Source organism: Barbus barbus (genome assembly GCF_936440315.1).
Source record: "Barbus barbus genome assembly, chromosome: 36".
Lineage (NCBI taxonomy): Eukaryota > Metazoa > Chordata > Actinopteri > Cypriniformes > Cyprinidae > Barbus > Barbus barbus.
Window position 1 is genome coordinate 4,926,879 of NC_136714.1, and position 26,842 is coordinate 4,953,720.

At 43.0% G+C, this 26,842-nt stretch overlaps 1 protein-coding gene across 3 annotated transcripts in view; it reads right to left on the reverse strand.

Annotated features, from left to right (window-relative positions):
* The window catches only part of dacha (dachshund a), a 159,449-nt gene extending 133,988 nt beyond the window's left edge, over nt 1-25,461 (reverse strand). For 2 of the 3 annotated variants that reach the window (XM_079394985.1, XM_079394987.1), the window contains exon 1: nt 24,797-25,449. In XM_079394985.1, coding sequence (XP_079251111.1) covers nt 24,797-25,290 — 494 coding nt within the window. In that variant the 5' untranslated portion in view covers nt 25,291-25,449. Of the gene's footprint in view, nt 1-24,796 lie in introns of all 3 variants that reach the window. The other variant, XM_079394986.1, reaches the window with a different exon arrangement.
* Nucleotides 25,462-26,842: the final 1,381 nt, after the last annotated feature.

Consider the following 26,842-nt stretch of genomic DNA (forward strand, 5'->3'; position numbering starts at 1 on the left):
GTGTACACTTGAAGTACTAATATGTACCTTTAAGGTACCAATATGGACATTTTAGGTACGTTTTGAAAAGGTTCCACCCCAGTGACAGCTTTTTAACCTTTTTTTCTGAGAGTGTAGGTAGATTATTGTATGTCACAGACTCACACACTCACACTGCAGGACATGCCAACTGTGCCAATGCAGCTTGATCTTCTCTTCTCAATATCGCAAAGAAAAAAGCAACTCACAAAACATACCAAACGGTAATAACAGTTCAAGACCACCGACCACACATGCGTGAACACAGTAGAATTCTGCTTTTGGTTTTTAAAAAAGGAAGCATTTAACGGTCATTTTCCCGTACGTAACCATCTCCCCTTCTACCTTCACATATCTGACCACTCCCTGAACTGTGACCATAGGGCAGAGAGGAAAAGAGAAAGGAGATAGATAGCACATCAGCGAGAAAGAGAGAGAGAGTTACTGCGGCTCTTTCAAAGGTGAACTCTATCTGCGCTGCTGCTATAGTGAGCAGAGGCGGGTAATAAAGAATGCCGGGCCTGACAAGGAAGGTCTGGGCGCAGGTGTTAAATCAGGCAGTGCGGAGGGCAGCCGTATGCGCAGGCTGATTTATGGGCCCTTCCAACCCGTGTGTTTTAAACGTGACCTTGCGTATACACTAACCCTGACCCGCTTCTTCACCGGCCCATTTTACCATGCGCTTCTGCTCAAATACACACGCTTTCATTCCCATGCAATGCTGTGCATAGGGATGTGACAGTGTGTGATGCCACGTATGTATATGTTTATGACTCTGGTGTCCTTCAGATGCTGAGGCGCTGGAGTTGGACGAGAAGGTGTGAGATGAACACAACATGCCTGCATTTATATGCACTGTGTCTTCGTGCATTAGCTCTAAAGATCTGATGTTGCTTGATGCATCTCAGAGTGTTTGTGATGTGTTGAAAAAATGTGTATGTGCAAGACATTTTAGACTGATTCAGATTAACTTTATGAATCACTGGATGTTTGCAAAATGTGTGTGGATGTTAGATGATTCACATGACTTCATGCATCTCAAACTTATGTATTTCAGTAAGATATTTAGGACTGATTCATAGTACTTGATGCATCTGCGAGTGTTTGTGACATGCTGATAAATGCGTGTTGGTGGAAGACATTTCAGACCGATTCCCAGTACTTTATGAATCACCAGATGTTTTTGAAATTCAATAAAAATGTGCATGCAATGATGCATGCAAGACATTTCAGAATATTTCACATTGCATCTGTGCATGTTTGTGATGTACTGAAAAAATGTAAGCACAAGACATTTTAGACTGATTCACAGTACTTTTTGTATCACTGGATTTTTGCAACATACAGTATAAAAAATGCATGTGTCTGCATGAATTTCAGATGGTTCGCATTAATTGATTACTCTGGGTGTTTGTGATGTGCTGCAAAATACGGGTATATGTAAGACAATTCAGACCGATTTATGTCACTTGATGCATCTTTATATGATCTTTATGCAGAAAAATGCATGTTTGTGTACATTTCAAAGCAATTTTCAAATCATCTCTGGGTGTTTGCAAAATGCTGGAAAAAAATGTGTTTATCCACAAGTCATTACATGCAGATTCACATTAGTTGATGCATCTCTGAGTGTATGTGACCTGCTAAAAAAATGCATCTTTGCATAAGACAATTTAAAGCGATTTAGTTCATGCATCTCTGGGGGTTGGAGACATGGAGAAAAATTTGCATTTGTTAATGATTCTTTGGCCATTCAACATGCTGAAAAAATTTGTAGAGTCATAAAGCATTTTGAACTGATTAACATTACTTGATGTGTCTCGAAATGTTTGTGATGCAGTGAAAAATGCATGCATGCATGAAAAAGAGTGTTTTTGCAGCAAGCTTGCGTAATTTGGTGTCTCCCACATTGCTGACTTGGACACAGAGATAACCGTTTGTACGCCAGATCAGATAAAGTTAACACCAGATAACTCCACTTCATATGTTTCGCCGTACAGCTGTACCAAACGCATCAGTCCTCTTTTAGAGTTATTAAACTCTGATCTGTGTCTATTCAGAGAGCTCTCCTCGTCCAAACGGCTCGACACACTCTGAATATCAAAGAGGCACCGTACACCCTGCACAGGGGTGACTGAAGGAAACTTTGAGGGGAAAATTAATGAGCTGAAATAGCTACGAGAGATATTAGCACGGCCGTGCGAGCATCCCGGGATGCGCATTTGCCAAAAACGCACGCACTCACACTTTCCCATGTGTAGCCGGTGTGTGTTATGAGCTGCATGGGGATCGTAAAAGGTGGATCGTGCCTGCGGTTGGGTTTTGGGCTGGGTTTTACGGCAGGTAAGGGTGTGCGAACAGCCCTCCTCTGACTCGCAGTCTGTGCCCATGCCAGCATGCCTGGTGCCAGTCTGGCAAATCACTGGCGTTGAGGGCACTTCTTTCTGCAGAGTGGTAAATTTATAAAACATACACTCAGAGAATGCAGAATTGAAGGACTCGTACATAGTAATCCACAAACAACATCCAAATATGCTGATTTCAAATGAGTGCATGTTATAAAAAAAGGCTTCATACTCTTTCACCAAAATAAAATTACTTGTTCTGCCTCTCAGAAGACATTCCTTTTCCACTGAGGTCCCTTCAATGTTCAATTAATAGCCAATAAGCTATTTAGGTATTGTTTTAGCAAATTAGCTTTCAGGTTTGACTCATTTCATTATGAAATGCCAAATTTTCACGATCCAAAAAGTCTTTTCCTGCCAATTTCTTGTTGAGTATCCTTTCTTACATTATGGTTGTACATCATGGAAGTAAAATAGCTTGTGAATATTGACTTTAAATGTAAATTTCGTATCACTAGAAAAAAAAATGTTTGTTTCCAAACAGGTTTCCTAAACACTCCTTTTGCAACCACGCCTTTTGCCCCGCCTTCTGTAGTACCACCATAAACTCCTGCCATTGGTTGAGTCAGAAGTTCACACGTTATGCTACTCCAACAAACAGAGAACTATTTTAAAACAGCTCCAACACACTGGCATGGAAGTTTCTAGTAATCCTGAAGACCTTGATTTAGCTGGTTCAGGTGTGTTTAATTAGAGTTGGAGCTAAACTCTAAGGTTGGACACCCCCGTTTAGACCCTTTAGAAAGACCTGAACTTGATATTTTAAACTCATGACTCAAAATTATGTTTTTCTTGCTACTGTGTTTTTATGAATTCTTATCTGCAGAGAGATATTTCACTTGATAAGTCTGCATAGTGAAAGCAATATGTACATTGTGCAATGTATGAAATGTATTGCACAGTGAATTTACTGATACTGGCTTTGCAAATAATACTAATACGTTTAAATGAATCAAACAGGTGATGGCATATTTCAAAAATCAAGTTAAAGCAAGCACAAAGCATGCAATAGGCTGTCTTGGCCTATCCCATGACGTCACAATTGAATACATCCATTTCCAGCGTTTTTTATTCAGGCCAAATGAGGAGAGATGGTGTGTCATAAACACTAATGATGATGCAATTCAATCATGAGTCATTTATTGATTGAACTGATGGATTTATATGTGGCTGATGGGCATCCAATCAATGGACCTGGGGCTCTTCTTAAATGGATGGAGGTTAACACAGCCCTATTACCTGCCGCTTGATTCCAGTGTGTTTTTATTACATGCAAAGCCATCATTCACGTGTCTGGAGATAAATTCCCTCGATGCTCTCTCACACGCACACACACCATTATCACCTTTAACATTCCTAACCACACGTCACACCAGCTGCGTCGTCCCAATGACAGTATCAGCCCGAGCTTTCAACAGCTCCACCAGCAAATAATTAAAGACCATTATTTACCTTCCACGAGATGAACAGCTATCTTGAGTCTTTCCGTATTCCACCTTTCCTCCCCCACTTTCTCTCTCGTTCTCTTTCTCTCTTATTCCGGTCTCCCCCCGCAGTGACACGTTCATGTCAGCACCAATAAATCATCCCAATTTGTTCCTTCTCCGCCAACATGAGCTTTAATCTTCATTTACGACTTACGAAAAAGGTCTGTTTGTCTGAATCCTCTGATAAAACACTTAAGCAACATGTTTTTCTAGCGATTGTCATTTGGATGTATCGCATATATTTTTCAGCCAAATGTGGAATATGATAAGAAAATAAAGTATGAGCAGTATGCAGGGGACAGATGTCAAAACGCGGTGAATACAAATTGGGGTGTTATTGTAACACATTCGAACTGAAAATTAAGCTCAATTCATGGATATCTCGGTTAAAATACATTTAGAGAATATACAGGCCATAAAAATCAGATAAACAGCTGTCATTACTGTACATTTGAACTTACTTATGAAGTATGATTGTTAATGGCTAACTACAGAATCCTGTGACCTTTAGACCCCAAAGCCATTCCACTGGCTAAAGCAACTTTCATTGGAAATGATAAATCATTTTATAAGTAAATATGTAAATCAATGTATTTAAAATTTCATATCACATTATATTACACAAGCTGAAGCCTTCGTGTTTCAGTTAGCCTTCAGTTAACAAGCTAACATCTCCTATTTGTGTAACACAGCGTTATTTGGTTAAAAAAAGCTTTTTTATTAGCTAGAACAATGCATCACGATAACATTCTGATTGAACATTTGAAAGGGGTAAAATCTTGCACAATAACAGAAGGCATGAACCAATGATAGCTTAACTTGATCATTTGTTGCTTCAGTTATATCATGGGATATGTCATATATAAAACAAATAACACTTTCATGGTTAAGATGAACGGTTGAGATTTCCAATCAGGGAACAGGACATTCAAAACAAGTTCTTTCAGTCAGTGGAAATGCTTGGATGTCTAAATGAACACTAATTGCTATAATGTTGTGCCAGCAGAAACAAAAATTGAGAAATTGGCTATTGCTAGATTTTGGAAATGTCCAAATATCGGCCAATTAATCGGTCTGGGTGATCTGTCAGTCTCTGAAGATCATAGAGCCAGAGGCCAAAGGTCAAGTGAACCGGTGCTCACCAATTTCCCAATCTTGTTCCCTCCACATCCTGTACTTCCCTCTGGCTACTACTATTCACAAAAAAAGACAAAACCATCAATATTAAAAAAACATTAAAACCATCCTAGTTGCCAACTTGTTTCAAAGTTTTGTCTACACACTTCTTAAGTAGAACCGTCTAAAACTTTAGCCTTGCTTGGTTCCTTTTGTCACCACAGAGGCGTCAGTTCCCCGGGGTTCCCACTGGTCCCATGTTGGTGTGTGGTGGAGGGGAGCGTATGTACCTCAGTCATGGCTCAATTACAGCCTTCTTGCCTCAGTATGAGAGATCTGTTATGAATACACAACCGCCGCCACCAATCACCATAACCACTGCTCTCATTACCATCCCTTTAACCGGAGCGATTATTACCCTTTTATTAATGGAGAGAGAGCGAGAGAGAGAGCCGAGAGGGAGATCGGGGAGAGAGAAAGGAGATACAGCGGCGCGCAGTAAACGAGTGTCAGGTTCTGTGCACGCACTGAAAAATTAAACCAATTAGGAGTGCCGTTTGGAGCCCCTCCGTTCGCATTCCTCTCCGAGCCACTGAACAGCTCCGAGGAAAGAGAGACAGAGGGAGAGAGATAGAGGGAGGAAAAGAAAGAGCTCTGCACTCTATTCTGTCATGCTCGGTGAAGAGCGGAGAAGAGCAGGAGCAAGAGAGCAAACGCTGCCGCTGAGAGGCGGATTAAAAGCAATCTATATCCACATAAGTCATTGATTAAATGAATCATGAAATTAATATGTAAATTGTGTGTTTAACCTCTATTTATATACCACTGTCTGTCATCGTAGCGTAAATCTAAAACTAATTGCGATTTCTCAGCCAGCCTGGGAAACTGCAAGAGAGAGACAAGGAGTAGAAAGAAGGAGGGAGAGAGAGGTAAAAGTCTGACATATTTATTAACTAAACGTTCAACTACATCAACTTACTCATTAACAGCAGTATTAAGGGAGAGTGGTGAGAAAACCACACCGTTTGTGCTGCATCAGCACTCTGAGCGTAACAAACGTAAGAGGGATGCTTTCGGCCCAGAAAGACGACAGAATATTGAGGGGAAAAAAGCAATTTATGGTTGTCTGACAACTACCAGAGCCAGTTATATGAATGCTGTATAATCCATACAATGTGTACCTAAATGTATAACTCTGATAAAGGGCTGCAACTAACTAACAACTCGTTTCATAATCAGGTTGCCTATTTTCGGTTCGATTAATCAATTAGTACAAAAAAAGTATGTAATCTCACATCTGGTCTAGTGTTATCCTAAAAACAATGTGCAACTAGCACTGCAATTAACAACTATTTTGATAATCACTCTTGAATACTTGTTAGATTAATCGATTAAACATCATTTTATTTTCAGCAATTTAATGACAAGCGTGCAGTTTTCTGGTCTGGTCCAACATGTCTTTCAACAAGTTATACAACGTCTCGGTTACGTATGTAACCCTCGTTCCCTGAAGAAGGGAACGGAGACGTCACGTCGGTGACCGACGAATTGGGATCTCGCTTAGAGAGACCAATCCCCTACGAGAGTATCTAAACAAGCCAATGGATATTGGCATGCGATTATTGCATCCAGCTGCCGCTAATCACAGCGTGAGTATAATTAGGCAGCGGGTGCAGCGCATATTCAGGTTTTCGCTGAGGAGCCGAGCCGGTGACCCGGCCGCTCAGCGGTGGTACAGCAGCCGTGGCGACGGGACGTGACGTCTCCGTTCCCTTCTTCAGGGAACGAGGGTTACATACGTAACCGAGACGTTCCCTATCAGTCGGTCACTCCGAGTCACGTCGGTGACCGACGAATTGGGATCCCTACCAAAAGGCCACGGGTACTGCCCCTTCCAGTGTCCTGTGGAAGCCTCCTGAGCCCCTATTTTTTGGCGCAGGTCAGGGCTACCGCAGAAGACCAGCTACTGCTGCCATGGCACTACCCACTCAGTAAGACTGGATAACACTGGGAAAACGTACCCGTTCTAGTTGGAACCGGACGCTACGGAAGCTCGCCCTTCCCGTAGGAGGTTCGGAGCAATTACGCATATGATCAACCTTAGGCGCATATGGAGAATTAGAGGAAATTGTACCTCATGGAGATTGGCAGAAGACCTGCCGGGGAAACACGGGCTTTCAGGCTATACCGTGGACTATACACATATGGGGTCCAAGAGGCCTTTCATATGGAACCCAGCCCTCTACCGGTTCTCATGGATTCAGCGAGTGAGGGCCTGGCGTCAGATGCTCCGCCACATCTGACTGCCGAGGGGACGGAGGAACTCGACAGGGTCTACAGTACGGACTCTCTGGAGCAGTTTTAGCAAGCCGACCCGAAAACGGAACCTCTCAGTGCTTCTACCCGTTTGAGGTGAGAACACAGGAGGAAACCGGTTCCACACGAAGGCTATAGAACCTAGCGAACGTGTTAGGGGTCGCCCAGCCCGCAGCTCTACAAATATCTGCCAGCGAGGCGCCACGAGCCAACGCCCAGGAGGATGCAACAGCTCTAGTAGAGTGAGCTCTCAACCTGAACGGGCAGGGCACACCCTGTACCTGATAAGCCAGGGTGATGGCGTCCACTATCCAGTGGGCCATCCTCTGCTTGGAGACGGCCTTCCCCTTCTGCCGGCCTCCGTGACAGACAAAGAGCTGGTCTGAGGTCCTGAAGCTTTGTGTCCTGTCAACGTAGCATCTTAGCGCTCGGATGGGACAAAGCAAAGCAAGGGCTGGGTCTGCCTCCTCCGAGGGCAGCGCCTGCAGGCTCACCACCTGGTCCCTGAAGGGAGTAGTGGGAACCTTGGGCACGTAGCCAGGCCGGGGCCTCAGGATTACCTGGGAGTCAGCCGGCCCGAACTCTAGGCACGAATCGTCGACCGAAAATGCGTGCAGGTCCCCTACCCTCTTGATGGAGGCCAATGCAAGCAGGAGCAGAGTCTTCATTGAAAGAAACTGCAGCTCAACTGACTGCAAAGGCTCAAATGGGGCCTGCTGTAGTGCTTTGAGCACCAGAGACAGGTCCCAAGAGGGTATAGAGGGGGGCCGTGGAGGATTTAACCTTCTCGCCCCCCTAAGGAACCTGATGACCAAGTCATGCTTACCCACCGACTTCCCTTCCACGGGGTCATGGTTGGCAGCAATCGCAGCCACATAGACTTTAAGGGTGGAGGGAGACAGCCTTCGCTCCAACCCCTGCTGCAAAAAGGAAAGCACGACTCTGATCGGGCAGTTTCGGGGGTCTTCTCGGTGAGAAGAACACCACTCGACGAACAGGTTCCATTTCAAGGCGTAGGCCTGTCTCGTGGACGGCGCTCTAGCCGAAGTGATGGTGTCAACTACCCCTTGGGGTAGGTCACCTAGAACCTCCGCGTCCCGTCCAGGGACCAGACATGTAGCTTCCAGAGGTCTGGACGCGGGTGCCATAAGGTGCCCCGTCTCTGAGTCAGTAGATCCTTCCTCAGAGGAATCTGCCAAGGAGGGGCTGTCACGAGGAGCATTAGTTCTGAGAACCAAGTCCGAGTGGGCCAGTACGGCGCCACGAGCAGGACCTGCTCCTCGTCCTCCCTGATCTTGCATATTGTTTGTGCGAGAAGGCTCACTGGGGGAAATGCATACTTGCGAAGGCCCCGCGGCCAGCTGTGTGCCAGTGCATCCGTGCCGAGTGTTCCCTCGGTCAGGGAGTAAAACATCTGGCAATGAGAGGTTTCTAGAGAAGCAAACAGGTCTACCTGAGCGGGTCCGAAACGTCTCCAAATCAGCTGGACCGTCTGGGGATGGAGTCTCCACTCTCCGGGGAGCGCAGCTCGTGACAGCTCGTCGGCTGCCCGGTTGAGCAAGCCCGGAATATGAATGGCACGAAGCGACCTCAGATGCTTCTGACTCCAGAGGAGGAGGTGGCGGGCGAGTTGCGACATGCGACGGGAGCGCAGACCACCTTGTCGGTTGATGTACGCAACGGTCGCAGTGTTGTCCGTGCGGACCAGTACGTGTTTGCCTCGTAAGCGCCTTCTGAGACGGATCAAGGCCAGACGTACCGCCAGCAACTCTAGGCAATTGATGTGCCAGTGCAGTTGGGGGCCCGTCCAAACCCCCGACACTGCAAGCCCGTCGAACGTGGCACCCCAGCCGGTGGTGGAGGCATCCGTGAAAACCACAGCATGCCTGGAGACCTGTTCCAGGGGCACTCCTGCCCGCAGAAACGAAAGGTCTGACCACGGGGTGAGGGTTCGGCGACAGGCCGGTGTGACTTGGACCCGGTGAGTGCTGCGTTGCCACGCCCACCTCGGGACTCGGCCATGGAGCCAGTGTTGAAGCGGCCTCATATGAAGCAGCCCCAGCGGCGTGACTGCCGCTGCAGCTGCCATATGCCCCAGGAGCCTCTGAAATTGTTTCAGTGGGGCCGCTGTCCTGCTCTTGAACGCATTCAAGCAGTTCAACACCGACTGAGCACGTTCCTGCGTGAGGCGTGCTTAGGGGTGTGCGATATGACGATTTTTGATCGTGGACGATAAAAATGTCTCCACGATCTGCTTTTTAAGAAATATCGTAGTATCGCGCTACCGCGCACATTGTCAAATACAGTTCTGGCGCCGCCGTCTCTATATAACTGTTACTGTACAACACGACATACAGCAGTAGAGTTACTCAGACAGGACACTGCACTTATTCGCGATCGCAAAAGTACATTATTTGCATAAAAGCCTTGCTGGTTAAATGTTTAATTCGCGCGCTGGTCTGACGTGCGCTTGTTCTGAGCGCATACACCTGAAGCACGCGCACTAAAACGCCTGTCTAACAGCGCCTGATTACTCAACTAAGTTATATTTTGCGCTAATACTGTCAAAACACACAAGGTTTACATACAGACTGAGTTGGTTATCTCTAAAATGAAAGTAAATAGTTAAGAGAGAAACGGATGCGTGCCTGTACTGTATATTAGATGCGTGCAGCTCTTAAAGGGACAGGACACTAAACGTGCTGTCGACTGTCATTAAAGGGATAGTTCACCCTAAAATTTAATTTCTGTCATTATTTACTCAGTGGAAAACCAAACAGTTGCTGGTCTACATTGACTTTGATAGTAGGAAAGAAAAATCCTATGGAAGTCACTGAGGACCAGCAACTGTTTGGTTTTCCACCTTCTTCAAAATAGCATTTATAAATGTTCAGCAGAAGAAAGAAACTCATTCCGGTTTAAAACAACTTTTGAGTAAATGATGATATAAAAATACAACATTATGACAGAATTGACAGACAGATGACAGAATATTAATTTGTGGGGGAACTATTCATTTAACGTTAACAAAACAACAAAACGCAAAAGAGAAAAATCACTCACTATTCTTGACTGAAAATCTTTAATACAGTTGCTTTAGGAATCAGTCTATCTAGTGTTTTATTTTTATATTTGTTCATTCAATTTCATTGAATGCTCTGCTAAATACACCTATTGTACCTGGAAATAAAGCACTGTTTGTTTTATTTGTATATTATGTGTATCTTTGTTCTTATTTTTTAATAAGAAAAATAAAATAATGACAAAGATTTTTTATCTTCACCCACTTTGGCCTAAATATCTGCCATGCATCTTTGTCTTTCTAGTTTGGCTGTAATGCTCAGACAACTTGTAAAACCAAAATAGTAAAACTAACAAAGAATCGTGATAAAAATCGTGAATCGTGATATTTCTATAAAAAATCGTGATATGATATTTTTCCCATATCGCCCACCCCTAGGCGTGCTGTCTGACTGACCGAATCCAACTCCATACCGAGAAAAGAGATCCTCTGCGTCGGGGAGAGTTTGCTCTTTTCCCAGTTGACCCGAAGGCCCAACTGGCTGAGGTGTGAGAGCACCAAATCCCTGTGTTCGCACAACTGGTCCTGAGACTGAGCCAGTATGAGCCAGTCGTCCAGGTAGTTGAGAATACGAACGCCCTGTTCTCTCATGGGAACTAGGGCTGCCTCCGCAACTTTCGTGAAGACACGGGGCGACAGGGACAGCCCGAAGGGCAGGACCTTGTACTGATATGCCCGTCCTTCGAACGCAAACCGCAGGAATGGCCTGTGGCGCGGAAGGATCGACACAAGGAAGTACGCGTCCTTCAGGTCGATCGCTGCAAACCAATCTCGGGGACGGACGCACCCGAAGATGCGTTTCTGCGTGAGCATCTTGAACGGAAGCTTGTGAAGAGCCCGGTTCAAGAGACGCAGATCCAAGATCGGTCTCAACCCACCGCCTTTCTTGGGTACAATGAAGTAGGGGCTGTAAAACCCCGACCTCATATCGGCTGGAGGGACCGGCTCTATCGCATCCTTCGCCAGTAGGACTGCGATCTCCGCGCGCAAGACAGGAGCATCTAACGCTTTCACTGACGTGAAGTGGACGCCCCTGAGCTTGGGAGGACGCCGGGCGAACTGAATCGCATAGCCGAGTCTGATGGTCTGGCGGAGCCAACGAGACAGACTGGGAAGCCCTAACCAGGCCCCCAGAAACCGTACAAGTGGCACCAGCGGGACCACTGACGTACCCGCGGCGGGGCAGCGAGGAGAAACGCAGGGACCGTGCTCGGGCGTCTCTTTGCCGGTCCGAAGCAGGGTCAGCGTGTGTGGAACACCAACCTGCGTTTTGGCAGAGGGTGCGTGGGTAGTACGGTTGACCGCACTCCCGAACCGCCCACAGCTGCTCACTGGCGAGAGAGGCGGGATAGTGTGGATCAAGACTGACTCGTCCACAACTTCCCGTCCCCTCGGGGGACCCAGAGATAGAGGAAACTGCTCTTTTGTCGAGTTTTTGGGTGCCACTGACCGAGAGGTCAGTGGCGGGGAAAAAAGAAACAAAAGATTCTCCGCCGGGGGGGTGCGTTCACCATCTCCCGAAGAGCATCCCCCCCCATCTCCGGGTCGCCCGTCTCAGGGCCGCTTGCTCTTACGCTTACCACCAGGTTTGGCGGGGGCCTGGACGGGCGGGGCGGCTGCCCTGCGGCCGGCTCCACGGCGCTGCTTTGCTGGAGGCTGCTGCGTTTGCAGCGCGGGAGCGGGGGCGGCGGCAGGCGGCCGCCCTCGGCGACGAGCAGGCTGAGGCGCTGCCACCGGCGGCCGGGTGGAGGCAGCAGCTGCACGCCGGGGCAGGATGTGCCTGATGGCCTCAGTCTGTCTCTGTGCAGCGGAGAACTGCTGGGCAAAGTTCTCCACTGTGTCGCCGAAAAGGCCGGCCTGGGACAGAGGGGCGTTCAAGAACTGTCTCTTTTCTGCCTCCCTCATGTCCGCCAGACACAGCCAGAGATGGCGCTCCTGGACCACCATAGTGGACATCGCACAGCCCAGAGACCGCGCCGTAACCTTCGTCGCCCGTAGCGCGAGGTCCGTGGCGGTACGAAGTTCTCTGAGAACTTCTGGGTCGTGACCACCCTCGTGCAGGTCTCTCAGTGCCTTAGCCTGATGGACCTGCAACAACGCCATAGCGTGTAAGGCGGAAGCAGCTTCGCCACAAGCCGTATACGCACTGCCGGTCAGGGCCGACGAGTGCCTACAGGCCTGGGAGGGGAGCAACGGAACCCCACGCCAAGTGGTAGCAGTAGTTGGACACAGTTGCATCGCAACTGACCGCTCCACCGGCGGGATGCCCGCATACCCCCGCGCTACCCCACCATCAAGGGTGGTGAGGGAGGACGAACCACCAGACCGGTTTCGGGCAGTAAAAGGTGCCTTCCATGATCTAGTGAGCTCATCATGCACCTCCGGGAAGAAAGGCACCGGGGTGGGGCCCTGAGAACCAGCGCGAGCCACCCCGAGAAACCAATCGTCCAACCTAGAGGGTTCGGGACGCGGTGGAGGATTCCACTCGAGCCCGACCCTTTCGGCGGCCCGGGCAAGCATAGCCACCATCTCTGGATCCGAATCCGGAACCGCTGACCACCCAGAGGGTGGCAACGGTGCCGAATCATCATCTCCAGAGAGGGCAGACTCACCCTCCGATGCAGCGATTGACATCTGGTCACTGAGGGGAGCACCAAAGGATACAGCTGGTACTCCATGAGAGGGTCCAGCATGCTCCCTTGGCAGCTCCACAGGCTGCGAAGTGCCGGTGGCAGGAAGGACCCCCCCCTGAGGGGAATTCCTCACTGTCACCGTAAGACCAGTCCGGCCACTGTCAGAGGTAGTGGTCCCTCGGCTGCCGCCAGGGGGAGCCCTAGATCTAGGCAGGGGCACGGGCACTCCGCCCCTTTGCAGGAAACGGAGCCTGGTCCGCAACTCCGCGATGTTCATACTCCCGCAGTGAGAGCATGACTCATCCACGAAAGCTGCCTCAGCGTGATCAAAGCCCAGACACGAGAGGCAACGATCGTGACCATCACCCGGCGCCAGGTAACGACCGCATCCAGAAACGCACGGGTGGAAAGGCATCTTGAAAAAGACGCGTCTTTAAAAAGACGTTCCACCCGTGAATGCTCTTTTAGAGAAAAGCACTCTTTTAGTGTGCTGAAGCGCACAGGGGAGATGGCCGCTTGCAGCACGATCAGAGGGTAGTGCAATCCGATGTGTGCAACCCACTCGACAAAGGGAGACCACCACCGCTGACGCGCCGTCACACCAACACACTGACTTGCAGACACTTTGAAGAGTTGGTCAGGAGCAGAACGAAGAACGCTCGGCTCCGAAGCGAAAAGCCTGAATATGCGCTGCACCCGCTGCCTAATTATACTCACGCTGTGATTAGCGGCAGCTGGATGCAATAATCGCATGCCAATATCCATTGGCTTGTTTAGATACTCTCGTAGGGGATTGGTCTCTCTAAGCGAGATCCCAATTCGTCGGTCACCGACGTGACTCGGAGTGACCGACTGATAGGGAACTAAAATTTCATTGATTAGGCCTAATCTGACAATTAGTTTCATATTAATCAATTTCAATTTTACTATTTGAAACGGATTAATTTAATTGACTGTATATAATCTAGAATTTACAATAATTTATTAATATGAATGAATGAATGAATGAATATTAATCAATTACTCAATTATTCTACTAAACAAAAGCAAATGTTTAATTCTTCTATAAACAAAATTTAACGAGTGCAACAACTTTTTCTTATTAATTTGTTGGATTAAAAAAAACAGTAACAAATCAATTGAAGATTATATAACATAATATGCAAACTATGCATACAAAAACATATTTGACATACAAAGAGCACAGACCCAACTAATCAGTCGCAACATTTTGTCCACTATTTTCATCATCGATTTATATTGATCTCATTGATTAACTGTTGCAGTTTGATATATATCTCAAGAACACCTGACAGTATCTTAAACAGGTGCTGAAACACAATATCAAGAAAATCTCAAAAGTACTGCAGATACGCTAATGTTGATATATATATATATATATATATATATATATATATATATATATATATATATATATATTGTAAGTATCAAAGCTGACTGATAGCTATGTGTGTATGTCTGACAGACACGTTGTTTAGGGGTCCCATTGGCTGATCTAGAGGCGGTAGTGTTGTGTGTGTGTGTGTGTGTGTGTGTGGGTGGGTGATATAGGTGAGGTGAAGTGATGGGATCGGAGGCCCTTCCTGCCCCGGCTGACATAAACCACACTCTGGGCAGTCCAGCAGGTCACAGAGGACCCTGATTTATAGTCAGGCGAAAGCCAGGACAGCCGTGGTGATCTTTCAATAAAACATCAAAAAAAGCTCTGACCCATCCATTACCCACAAGCCCCTGTGGAACAAACGGGTCAGGTGTGCCTGCCATCCCTCACACTGCAATCTCACACTGAGGCACCATGGGAAAAGCCAGGAAGAGTGTGTGAACTGTTGAATTACAGCACAGTGAAAAAGATACTACTATTAGATTCTGTTCAATTACACTTACTCTGATCGTAAACATTGGCACTGTTTTAACTATACTTGATCAAATTTTTGCAAATTGCTACTGTAATAAACTATAAAGCATTTTTCGTAAATTGGGTCTGTGCTCATGTATTATAAAATGTTATTTGAAACTTTTCTACTCTCATTAGACGTTGTTCATCAAACACAAGCGGAACAAATTTGTATGTAAATAGATTAATTTGTATCTTATCCATTTTATGGCAATTTATGTGACAATGGTTTTACTAATGATTTACACCAAAATTCATAATTTTTTACGTTTAATGAATAAGCCCCAATAGATAGAACACATTGTTTTTATCAAACAAATAATTTACAGATAAATTCATCATTAAAATTGCCATGTTCCAAATGTAATTCTATAATAAATCATATTTCTTTTTTAGCAGAACTTATATTTTTTGACTTCCATTTATTATAATGTGAATCAATCAAAACAGGAGTTTTCAAACTAGGGTCCAGTGACCCCCAGGGGGCTACGAGGATGTACAAGTAGAGGGAAAAAACTTGAGTTAACCTTAAATATGTTTAAAACAATACCATTTTCTCACAATAAAAATAAACGGGTCTTTATGCATAAAACTATGTGGGGTCCTTGGCATCAAAAATCCCTGAAATATATATCAATATATTTGATATACTGTATATATTTACAATGTACCGATGACATTGTCTTGCATCAATTTTTTCAAATAGGCCAAAAGTTAGAAAGGATCCAGAGACAGAGACAGGAAGATGGAAGACAATATATCCCACATTTGACAAGAATGCAGCACAAGACGAGCCTCTCTTTACTCACTCTCACACACACACACACTCGGAGGTAGTTTTTGATATGTTATCTGATACATGCACTAAACTGAAGGCAGATCATTGTCAGTGTGTCTTCAAAAGAAAGCAATAAAGCATTGTGCATGCTCTCCCCCTTGTTTCCCTAATTCACTTCATTTCATTTTAACTATCCGTAACAATCTGGCGAGACATTACCCTGTAATGAAACCACACAGGGCCTGATTGTTTTCATCAGAGAACCCCCCCCCCCCCCATCTCACATATACACACACAGATGACACCCATTGCTACTGACAGACACAATATATACACCGTTTCAGACATACACACACATGCACAACATCAGCCCACCCATCCACACATTGCTTTGTAGGAAAAGAACCATCCGGATGGATGAAAGCTACCAATGACAGTGTGTAACTAATTCAATTTGTTTTATGAATTCAAAAAGAGCAAAATCATTTTTTTACTAATCTACGAGATTGTAAAAATTGTTATTATTAGGGTGTGTAAGCGTGGTCTTTAGCCCTCTCTCTGATTGGATGAAGTGTGATAAAACACGGCCATAATGGTGAATAAGCAAGCACATAACCTGCTTTGTAGTGTGGTTCCAATTTACAGTCTGTGCACATGCTTAACATGTTTCCAATCAGGCCTAGGGCCGCTATTAATGGAAACTATCTTCATACTTATGAGGGCACAGGAAAAAACATGAGAATGGAAAACACATAAAAGCAGCTGTTATTGAGCATTCACATTTAGGACTGTTTGAATCTCTTTCAAACTAACAAATGAAGTGCAATGCAAACCGGAGCAGGGTGAATAACTTTGTTGACAATTTGAAGATTGCACATATGTTTTAACTTAAGTTAAATTGTCATTATTAAAAGTACTTAAGACTTAGGAGTGGCAGTATGATTTAAATCTTACATTTTGTTAATGAGTAATTTTATATCGCATATAGCTATTTTTGTACAGAGGGTTTTCAGTAACAGTGAAATGGTATCATAAGGTGCTCATACCCTCTGCTTTAGTCTGAAATAATAGCATTTTTTGTAATATGATCTTTCTATGTGTATGATGTGAATAGTGCAGCGCTCCTGGGTGGATTTTAAAAGTTTTATAGGCTTATTCTGCAGACTTCCGGATGGTGGTGCGCAGAAGGGTGTGTGTGGGGTGGGTGGTAATTGGAGCTGGGCTGCCCGGGGCAGATAGAGACAGAATGAATCCCTTACAGATCCGACGAGAGCACCAAACCGGCCATGATGTCACCACATAGCCAGGGCTTTTCTTGATTTAACCCAGGCGCAGAAAGAGACTCGCGTACATACAAACACTCACCCACACCCTCCTTGACCCTATCTCTCCTTGCATTCCACCTTGTTTTCATCTTTACTTCTTCTTTTAATAATCCAGAGCAAGCAGATGTTTCTACGTTTGACTGCAGCATGACTTCAGTATACCTTCATTTTGTCAAAGCATTTAGTGAAATCATTAATATGGTGATTCAGTTTTGAGTTTTGACAACATAATTTAGTGTTTCCAATCTATACTTTAATAATTATATTAATTATAACATTTCTATAAAAATTCAAATGCATGGCATTTTGTGTGTATTACAAATAAATACATTTTCTACATTTTTAAAATAACATTTTAATGTATTGTTTGTTATATAGTTAATACACTACAGAGAGGTATGAAACAATTTATACTTTCATAATTATATTCATTTTTAATTGTAAATGATATACATTTTTTAATATTTTATGTATTGTTCTAGATTAAATAGCTATAGAGTGAGTGAGAGAAAAATTACACTTTAATAATTCCAATAATTATTAAATTAATATTCCAAAATAATTCAAATGTCTGGACTCTAAATAAATAAATCCAACTTTTGTGTGTAAAAAATAAATATGAAAATTATTTCATAATTCAATAATATTTACTGCAGATTTTTATGTACACACAGTACACAGTTTTTCATTTGCAATAATAGATGGACGATACATATGCAATATAATATAAAAATTCATAGAGACACTTTTGTTGCATAAAGTGTAAAAACAGATTTGTTTGATGCTTCCGAGACTGTTACTGTTATTCTCACAATTTCTACAAAACCTCATATATGTTAACAGGTGGAACAGTGGAATTTAAATCTGCAGAATTCCACAACATCCATGTTCAATCCATCACACTCCATTTTTAAGATTGCAAGGCCTTTCAAAACTAGGGTCATTTTAAGCCTGAGCTCGTCATTTCCCAGCAAGCCTCCCTTGAGGTCATTAACACGACTGAGAAAAAGTTGAGCAGCATTGTGCTCTTCAGGTGACCCCATCTGCCCAAGCCAGACAGAGGGGGGTAATGCAGCGACTTATGGCCTCCAGATGTGAGAGACAACTGTAAACACTCTTCTGAGCAGGGCAAAGCACGACTTTGTCATTTCCTCAGATCTTCACATCTTTCAAGTGCTTCAAAACGGGCTTCCGAGAGTCAGAGCATTTTGAGACAGAGTGTCAAACGCTCACTTGAGCTCGCCTGTCATTACCCTAACCTCTCCGTTCTGGCGCGCCAAACGCTTTGTGCGAGCGGATCAACAGCTGCTAGCTCGCAGGAACGGGGAAGTGCAGCGGAACATGTCATGAAATATTAATCGGCATAATTGGGATGCTAGTTAGCGCTTCTTAGTCCAGCTTCAGTCCCCTCCAGCGCAGCGCGGCACGGCTACCGCTTAGTGTCAAGCTAAACTATTAAAGTGGCAGAAAAAATGATGAACTCTTGAAAATGGATTAGATGGGGCTTATGTTTCAGGGCCTTTAAAATACTCACTAAAACGCTCTAATCGTCTTCTCGCCGCCAACGACAGACAATGGGGGGGAAGAAAACACCAGCTCTTCCGGTACGAAGTACTTTGCCGATTTCAGTGTCACATTCAATTTACTGCTTCCTGCTTCTCCCCGGATCCCCATCCAAAAACAAGCATTTAAAACATCAGTCCTAATTAGATGATTAGTGCTTGGAAGGGCAGGAGATAAGTCATTTGCATAATTCAATCATAAGAGTTAGAGATACATATTTCGATGTTCGTTTGTACAATTATCTCCTCTGTCCTGGGGGCTGTGATACTAATGTGATTAAACAATACTCTTGCACGGGGCCTAGTGTCCTCCATTAAAGCACTGCTAGAGGCAAAGCAAAAATTAATTTTAGGAGACAATCAATTTTATTCTACATGACTGTAATAAATATAGCCCGGCTGCAGATGTGTCATTAAGCTCAGGAGGAGACTTTCCCAAAGTCAAAATGACACTCTTTCTCTCCTGCTTTTTTTTCTTTTTTTCTCCTGCCGTAACTGGGGGTCTGCGGACTTGTGAGATTCTTGACAGGCCATATCTGTCTGTTTTAACCTCTTATATCTCTCTCCCACGTCGCTGCACATCAGCGAACACCTGCTATTCCTCATCCCCATCGAGACGGTGTATATTAAGAGCTAACTTCATAATTGCAGCTTCTAAATGCTCCTCAAACATCGTTTAATGATTGCGGATGTCAATATGTAATTTGTGCAGATTCACATACGTAGCGCCGTTCTTAATTTGTTTTCATGATTTCCGCGCCTAGAAGATTCAAGTAGCGCCTTTCCATCACTAATTGACCACATGTGTCTTTGCTTTGCCTCTAATTCATTGGTTACGCATGGGACTAGTTATTAAAGCGCTGTGGCTTGGAACAGGCACCCGCCAACATTAATGGGAACTCACATGGCCACAAGTTGTTTTATAAGAGCCCGTCAGCAGTTAAGCGCTCTCACGACTCAAACATGTTCGCAATAAGACAGAGATGGACAGAATAGCCAGTCTGTAAGACCAGCTGCCAGCTTGCCTTTACAAAATATGTTCAACTACCTGTAAATAAAAATCTCTATCCTTTTATTTTACATGGTGGCCCAAAAACTATATGGACTCTTAATCCCAAAAAAGGAAGAATGCATTCAAATAAATGCCACTTAGTTTATATATGTATATGCTATGAAGACTTCAGATGCAAGAACCTCTAACATTTTGAAAATAAGGCATTCGATAGTGAAATTGCTGAACCTAAACATTGAAGCCTGATAAAAATGCTCACCTAAAAGAAAAAATCTCAGACATGGGTTTTTGCATCAGAATCATATACATATATATATATATATATATATATATATATATATATACACATACACACACATATATAGACACACACATATGTATATATATATATATATATATATCAGAACATTTTGCTTGTTTGTCTCTTTGTTAGTTGATGTTGTGTTTGTTTGTTAAATTTAAAAATTCATATAAATAATAAAAAAGAAGGTTGTTAGGTTACAAATCATGACATGCTGTTTAAAAAAGATGACAAAATGTGTGGCTTGAGTGTCCATATGGGGTCACTGGATATGAGATATGACAGTCGTTCACATAAGCCCCTCTTGATGCTTCAAACTGTATTAATTTATCATTTACTGTGCAAAAAGGGTAAAGGAACGAGTGAATCTGCAAAAAACAACCTCAGAAAAAGGTGGATGTATAATTAATGGCTGACATTAAGGTGTGCCGAAGGAAGAGCGACAATCTGAGGAGATTTGATGAGACAGCGGGGGTGTCTGGGGTGCCTCGGGCGAAGCCAAAGGCGCTGAGCCTCTGTCCATATGGACCGAGCGCGCACACGTGCACGCGCGACGAAACAGAAAGACCTGGAGGCTCGCGCACACTCCTGACACGAGATGTGGGGACAATTGTGGTCCTTATCCGTCATTGTGTCTTTGTTTTAAAGTTCCAGTTTTATTTAGTGTTCACACTTTATGCGCGACCCAAATCAGACCAAATCAATCATACGTGAGATACTAATTCAAATTAATCTACAGATTATGCTTCTTAAAGGCGTCAAATTGTGCGTTTTAGGGATTTTTTGAAACGCTGCGCTTTGACGCGCGGTGTGATGGTAGCTCGCGCCTGGGGCAACGATGGGAATTAGACACATTTTAAATTAATGACTAAAAAAAGCAAATCGCTTCAAGAGACGAAAAAAAAATATGACAGGCTTTCGAACAAGTAATGCGTTTTATGATTTAACCTGACAATTCCTGCAACTCCTGCTAAAGTGCGATTGGCATGAATGCAAACAGGGATGTTGTTCTCATTTTTATGATGTTACTCGCATGAAGTAACGCTCTGGTCAGTGATGCAATAAATATTAGTGGACAAGCGCTTTCTGCACTTTTTTTTATTTTTGGTTGTTCTTGCACTTGGTGGAGAGTGAACAAAAAACAGTTAAACTAATCCAATCCACCTTTGCGAAGAGGCAGGAGAGCAAGCACAGATGTTCATCTCTAATGTAATTCCCATTCAATTTCCTAAGTGCAGTCCCCAAGTGCAAACTAGTTTAGTGTTATGTTTAGCTTGCAAATTTCGTTTTAATAAATAATGAATGCATTAAAAACCTGGAGATCAATTGCTAGCTGAGAAATCATAAAAAGCGAGCCGTAAGTGCCGCGTGCGTTTGCTGATTTGGACACTTTCTGTGTCTTTCAGTCTGGAAGTTTTAAAGAGCCCTTTACATATTTTTAGGCTGTATCTGAAATCCTAGTGAGCTCCCTACCTAGACAGCACATTCAGCTGCAGACTGCTAGGTGTTCATAAAGGACGACTTCTTGCATATATGATTCTGTATGATTAAGAACCCAGAACCTACTCTTTTTCAAAACCGGTGTCGTTTTAAATTAATAAATAAATAATTGTATGATTTCCGGGCCCTAAAACGTGGACGAAACGTGCAGCCTATAGTATAACAGTGTAGTCCTATTTTCCGATCGAATGATTCTTATGAGCCGGTTCTTTTTAGTGAATCAACAACGTAGAGCGCAATCAATGTAGTCCGATTGCTGAACGAATGACTCTTATGAGTCGGTTCGTTTTAGTGCCTCAAAACACAAAATGCAACCAGGGAATGACTTGAAATTATATTTTGTGAACGAGGATTACTTATAAATGGGTCCAAAAGGCCTAAAAGTTGTTACAAAAAAAAAATATATATATATATATATATCAATATATATTTTTGTTTTAAAAAAAAAAAAATTATTTCAAATATAGTTAACCTACAATCTTAGGGCTCTTTGGAATAGCCTACCTTTTGCAATAACTATTTTATATTATCTGTTCTGTGAAAGGTGATATGATCTGATTAGTTGAATGCTGAGGGCATTAAATGCAATAAAATTAGCAATTTCTTTTTTCCTAATATTTACTCTTTAACAGTCGTCAAAGAATTGTGGAATAATGGAACTTTTAGGAAATCATTAAGAGGAAACAGAAATAGTATCGATCCTATCCATTTTGTGGGTCTATCTAAACATGCATGAGATGAATGCCTTTGGCCATTGCGTCGCACTCTAAAACAGCATGTCCTGTGACCTCTTTAATTTTGTCGCGCCCTGTCTGGCTGCTTTCAATAGGACAATCCGTCCTGTTTGAACACCCCCTAAGTAGGCAGCTCAGAATAAATTTTGAGACACACTCCTCACTCACTTCGCCATAGCTATCCCGTACAAACCGATGCAAAAGACACCTATTTGTCTCAGCTTAGCCCTTCTCCCAGTGAGCCTGTGCTGAAGGAGGAGAGGAGAGAGAGAGGGAGAGGAGGCGAGGGGCCAGCACGCACATTAGTTTCAACCATCTGGTAGCGGGACGGTGGATGATGTTTAAATCTGACTATAAAAGCGATGCTTGCGAAGGTGAACTGTAAAGCAACGATGCCGAGGAGCAAATTCAATTTCAGGGGGGCCCATTGCTCGGGCAATTTCATTATCCGACCGTATGCTGCAATCTGACAGAAGAGTGAAAAGCGCAGTGTTCCGCACCTCATTCTCTTATTGTCCATTTTGCCTGGACTAAAAATTAAACAAAATAATGTTGTAAAACGGTCTCTCCCCCACTCACTTTCTCCTCGCTCTCATTTCTAATTAGATGTGCACGGCAGATTGATTCAGAACTGCGCAAAGCCCAATAAAGTAACGGGGGATTCTTATGGAGGTTGTGCTGGGGATGTTAAAAGGTTAATTACCGAACCTTGCCCAGAATGGCCATCTGGATATGCACTCTCTCTCTCTCTCCCTCTCTCCCTAAAACACACATGCGTGCATCTCCACACACACATCCGCTGTGCAAAAGCGCACTTTAAGACCACGTTCCTGAACCTTCTCGCCCCGACCAATTTTCAATACCTGACCTTTTACCTGTGAGAAAGCAAGAAAATGGAAATAGAACATTGAAAATACTAGACTTGATGCAAAGCACTTCATGGAGAGGAATACATAGAGATACTGAAGTTAAGGTTACAAAAGGTTGTGAACTTTTGGGGACTTCAAAAATATATATTTAATATAATGCATAAATTAGATTTCATATTTAATATTATGTAATATATGACACAATATTATTTTGTTATTCATTTGATATAAATTTAATGATTTCAAAATGATTTGTTAAGTGTCTTTTAAAAAGTCACATCATTTTTACACACTGTTTTGACTGAAGATGCTGCAGTTTTTACACATATAATTAGAGACTTTTTCCTTGGATGATAAAGGTCTTTAAAGGTGTACTGCTCTCTTGAGTCCCACCACACCAATCACACACACATAAGCTGATATTGCTGCAGGAGCCTGAGAACACTAATGCATCTGTCATGATAACAAGCTAAGAATAACAACTCTACACCAAACACAGCCACAGATCCAGGAGAGGTGATTCATTGATTTATGCAACATGGCCCAACACCTCATCCAAATGAGACGTAGGACATCATCCAGACAAATGGAGTATCAAACAAGAATTCCAGATCTGGCCCTGGATATGACATGGGTTAAAATTGCATAAATGATATTGATGTCTATTCATGTGAGCCTAACTCAGTGGAGCAAATAACAGAATAAAGTGAAATAGAACCGAAGTATGACCCCTAGTCCAAACAGCTGTCATTGTATAAGAATAAAAGTGGGAAAACATCAAATATAACTGTACTGAAAACCTAATAGTTTTTTTTAGAATGATCAATAAAGTATAATGAGTTAAATTTAACAAATCAAAACATATATGAAGGCTATAAATCTAGTAGATTCAGGAAAAGTTAACTTATAAAGATTATACAGATAAAAAGTAAAAATACATGCAAATTAAAAAAAAAAAATCATCTTTACCATCTTTATTGTGCGGATTGTATTATGACATCAGTTAAATAAATCCTGCAAGTTCAATAGCGTAAACAGTTGTTTATATATATATGTGTGTGTAATATATAATAATATTATGTTATTGTTTTTAGTTTATCTGAATCATTAAAATGACTCTGCTTGCGCTGTAATAAACGCTTGTATAAAGACAGTTGCGTAAAAAGCAGATCGAGAAAAATAAGTCAAAAAGATTCCGGACAAAGTTATTTGCTTGATTTTGAAGAAAGAGAAAGTTGTCATTAATTTCACGGTTTATTGGCCTGTTTCTGATACTATTGTTTTTTCTCAGGACAATGATTTGATTGGAAACGGAAAAGAGGTCAAAACTGCAGGTGGTTTGGCAGAACCAGAAAAACTGATAGCAACTAATTTTATGCAAAAGTTTCATTTAGGACATTTAATGTGTTGTGACAAGTTCACAAACAGCACTTTATAATAACGTGTTTATAAGTAAATGAACTTAAAACATTATTAATTTATATTAAAGGTAACTATCTAGTTTAGATAGCTCACGTGCGTAAAAATAGAAATGTCATAAAAGTGTAGCGTAATTCATATATTTCCATAAATATTCCTATTTGCACACGCATGAAATCATTTTTATTAAAGTTATAATAAAGTGTTCGCAACTTTTCCAAGTACGACAACTCTGCTATAGTTCTGAATGAACTTGAAAAGCACCTCAGGTTCCAAAGCTGAGCGTAAATGTGAGATGCATATGCGATATAGGCTAAGACTTGCCTGGCATTGGTGCAGTCGTTATAAAGCGCCTCGAAGTCTTTTCGGGTGATGAGCTTGCACCGGTTCACGCCCGGCTGAATGGCCCCAAGTCCGCGCAGGATCCGCACCTGCTCCACCGTGCACACCACCGGACATATATCCAGCCGCTTCAGCTTGGTGTAGACGGTGTGCAGCCCGCCGACCAGGTGCTTCAGGAACAGGTCGAACACCTGCGGGAGGCAGATGAGCTCCTGACCGTCCACGGTGAACGAAGCCACTTTCACCCCGTGCACCTCCACCATCTTACACTCGTTATTGTGGACACCGCCGGGCCCGTTCCCGTTAGTGCTGCCGCCGCCGCCGCCGGTGCCGGTGATGAAAGAGTTGATCATGCTGCTGGTCAGTCGCGGGGACTCCGCCGGGCTGGAGTACAGAGAGTCGGGACGGAACAGGCTGCTCGCGCCCCCGGGAGTGGAGGTCGGTGAAAGCACCGGAGGAGTTGCTGATACGGCCATAGTTTATGCGAAGTTTCCTCCTTTCCGTACTTTTGAGTCAAGCACACCTTTGCTGGCTCCTCGTACTGTTTCGCGGCTTTCACTCGGTGTTTCTCATGCGTCTCCGGTAGCGACTGCTGATAGTCGGTAATGTGCAACTACCTTCCTCGCGAGTGAGATGGATAGAAGTGTATCGCACTCAGCGATTCAATTAGCCTGCCCACTAAAGGCCGGAGTGACAGCCCTCTCAGCCAATAAGGGGCGCGATGGCACACGCCTTCAAATATTATTGGCTATCTGCCAGTGATGGGCGGGGACTTGTGTTCTCACTATCAAAAGCGAATAGTCTACAACTTTTTAGACAGATGATATATAATTCATTCGTGTCTTCAGCTTGTACTGACCACCGCTTTCATTTTACTAACACGTTTTCTTCCACAACCTTTAGGCTATAAATCACTTTAATGCTAAACATAAGAATAGTGCATAATGAAATATGTGCGTAATGATGTTTCATGTGAATGTAGCAAAGCTATATTCTTGTCCGTTAAGCTTTATAAAATGTTTATTAATAATGACTTCATGGAAGTTCTTAAAATTATTATAATAACACTTCTATTATTGTGGTATTATAGGCATATTACTGTGAATGTCTGTAACGAGAGTTGTAGTCCTATTTAAGAATACTTCATGATATTAGACTTCTAGACATTAATATTAACAAATATTACTAAATATGACAACTGTTCACAGTCTGTCCTTCCGTACCAGTGACCCATTCCAACCATGCCAAATTAACACAGCATCACATAATTTTAAATTTGCAGTAGGCTACATCTGCCCAGAACATCATTGCTATTATAACATGTAACACATAAAGGTAATATAAGGTTAGGTTATATAACATTGCCTTTTAGGTAACTTATAAAAGATAGAGTTCTGGATTTTAAACATTTGGCCTAATTTGAAGTGGCATGTAAATCTTAGGATATTATAATTGTTATTTGTCGTGTTGAGTTCTTGTGCCATTCATCCATAAACCTGACAGCAAAGATTATTTTTTGTATATGATTTTTTTAAATAAACATGCTTATTTTTCAGTATCATTTTGTTCAAACATCCCATGGTGTTTGTTTATTTTAATGTATTTTTATTTATTTCTCTTAAATGTTTACAAATTAATTCACTGATATTAACAGAAGATAAGACCCTCTGAAAACATATGGGTGGATTTCAATAAAGAACAACGATCTGTATGGTAAAACAGTTCTACAAAATGTCTTTAAAAAATTCATTCTCTCTAATACAAATTTTTGACAGTAACACATCTGATTCACTTTTTTTTCTCAATACTTTATCTTTGCTCTCATTATGAACCACTTAGTGAAGCAAATGAGGACCTTTGTAAATGAGAATCTTTATACAGGTCAAAAAAAGTCGTAAAATTAATGTACGAATCATGCTTAACCTTTGAGCCCTTGCAACTTTTGTGGGAAGATTAATATTGTAATGAGTGCCTAAATGCCATGCAAATTTCTGCCAAGTACCTGCTGAAATTAAAAAGCTAGGTGGC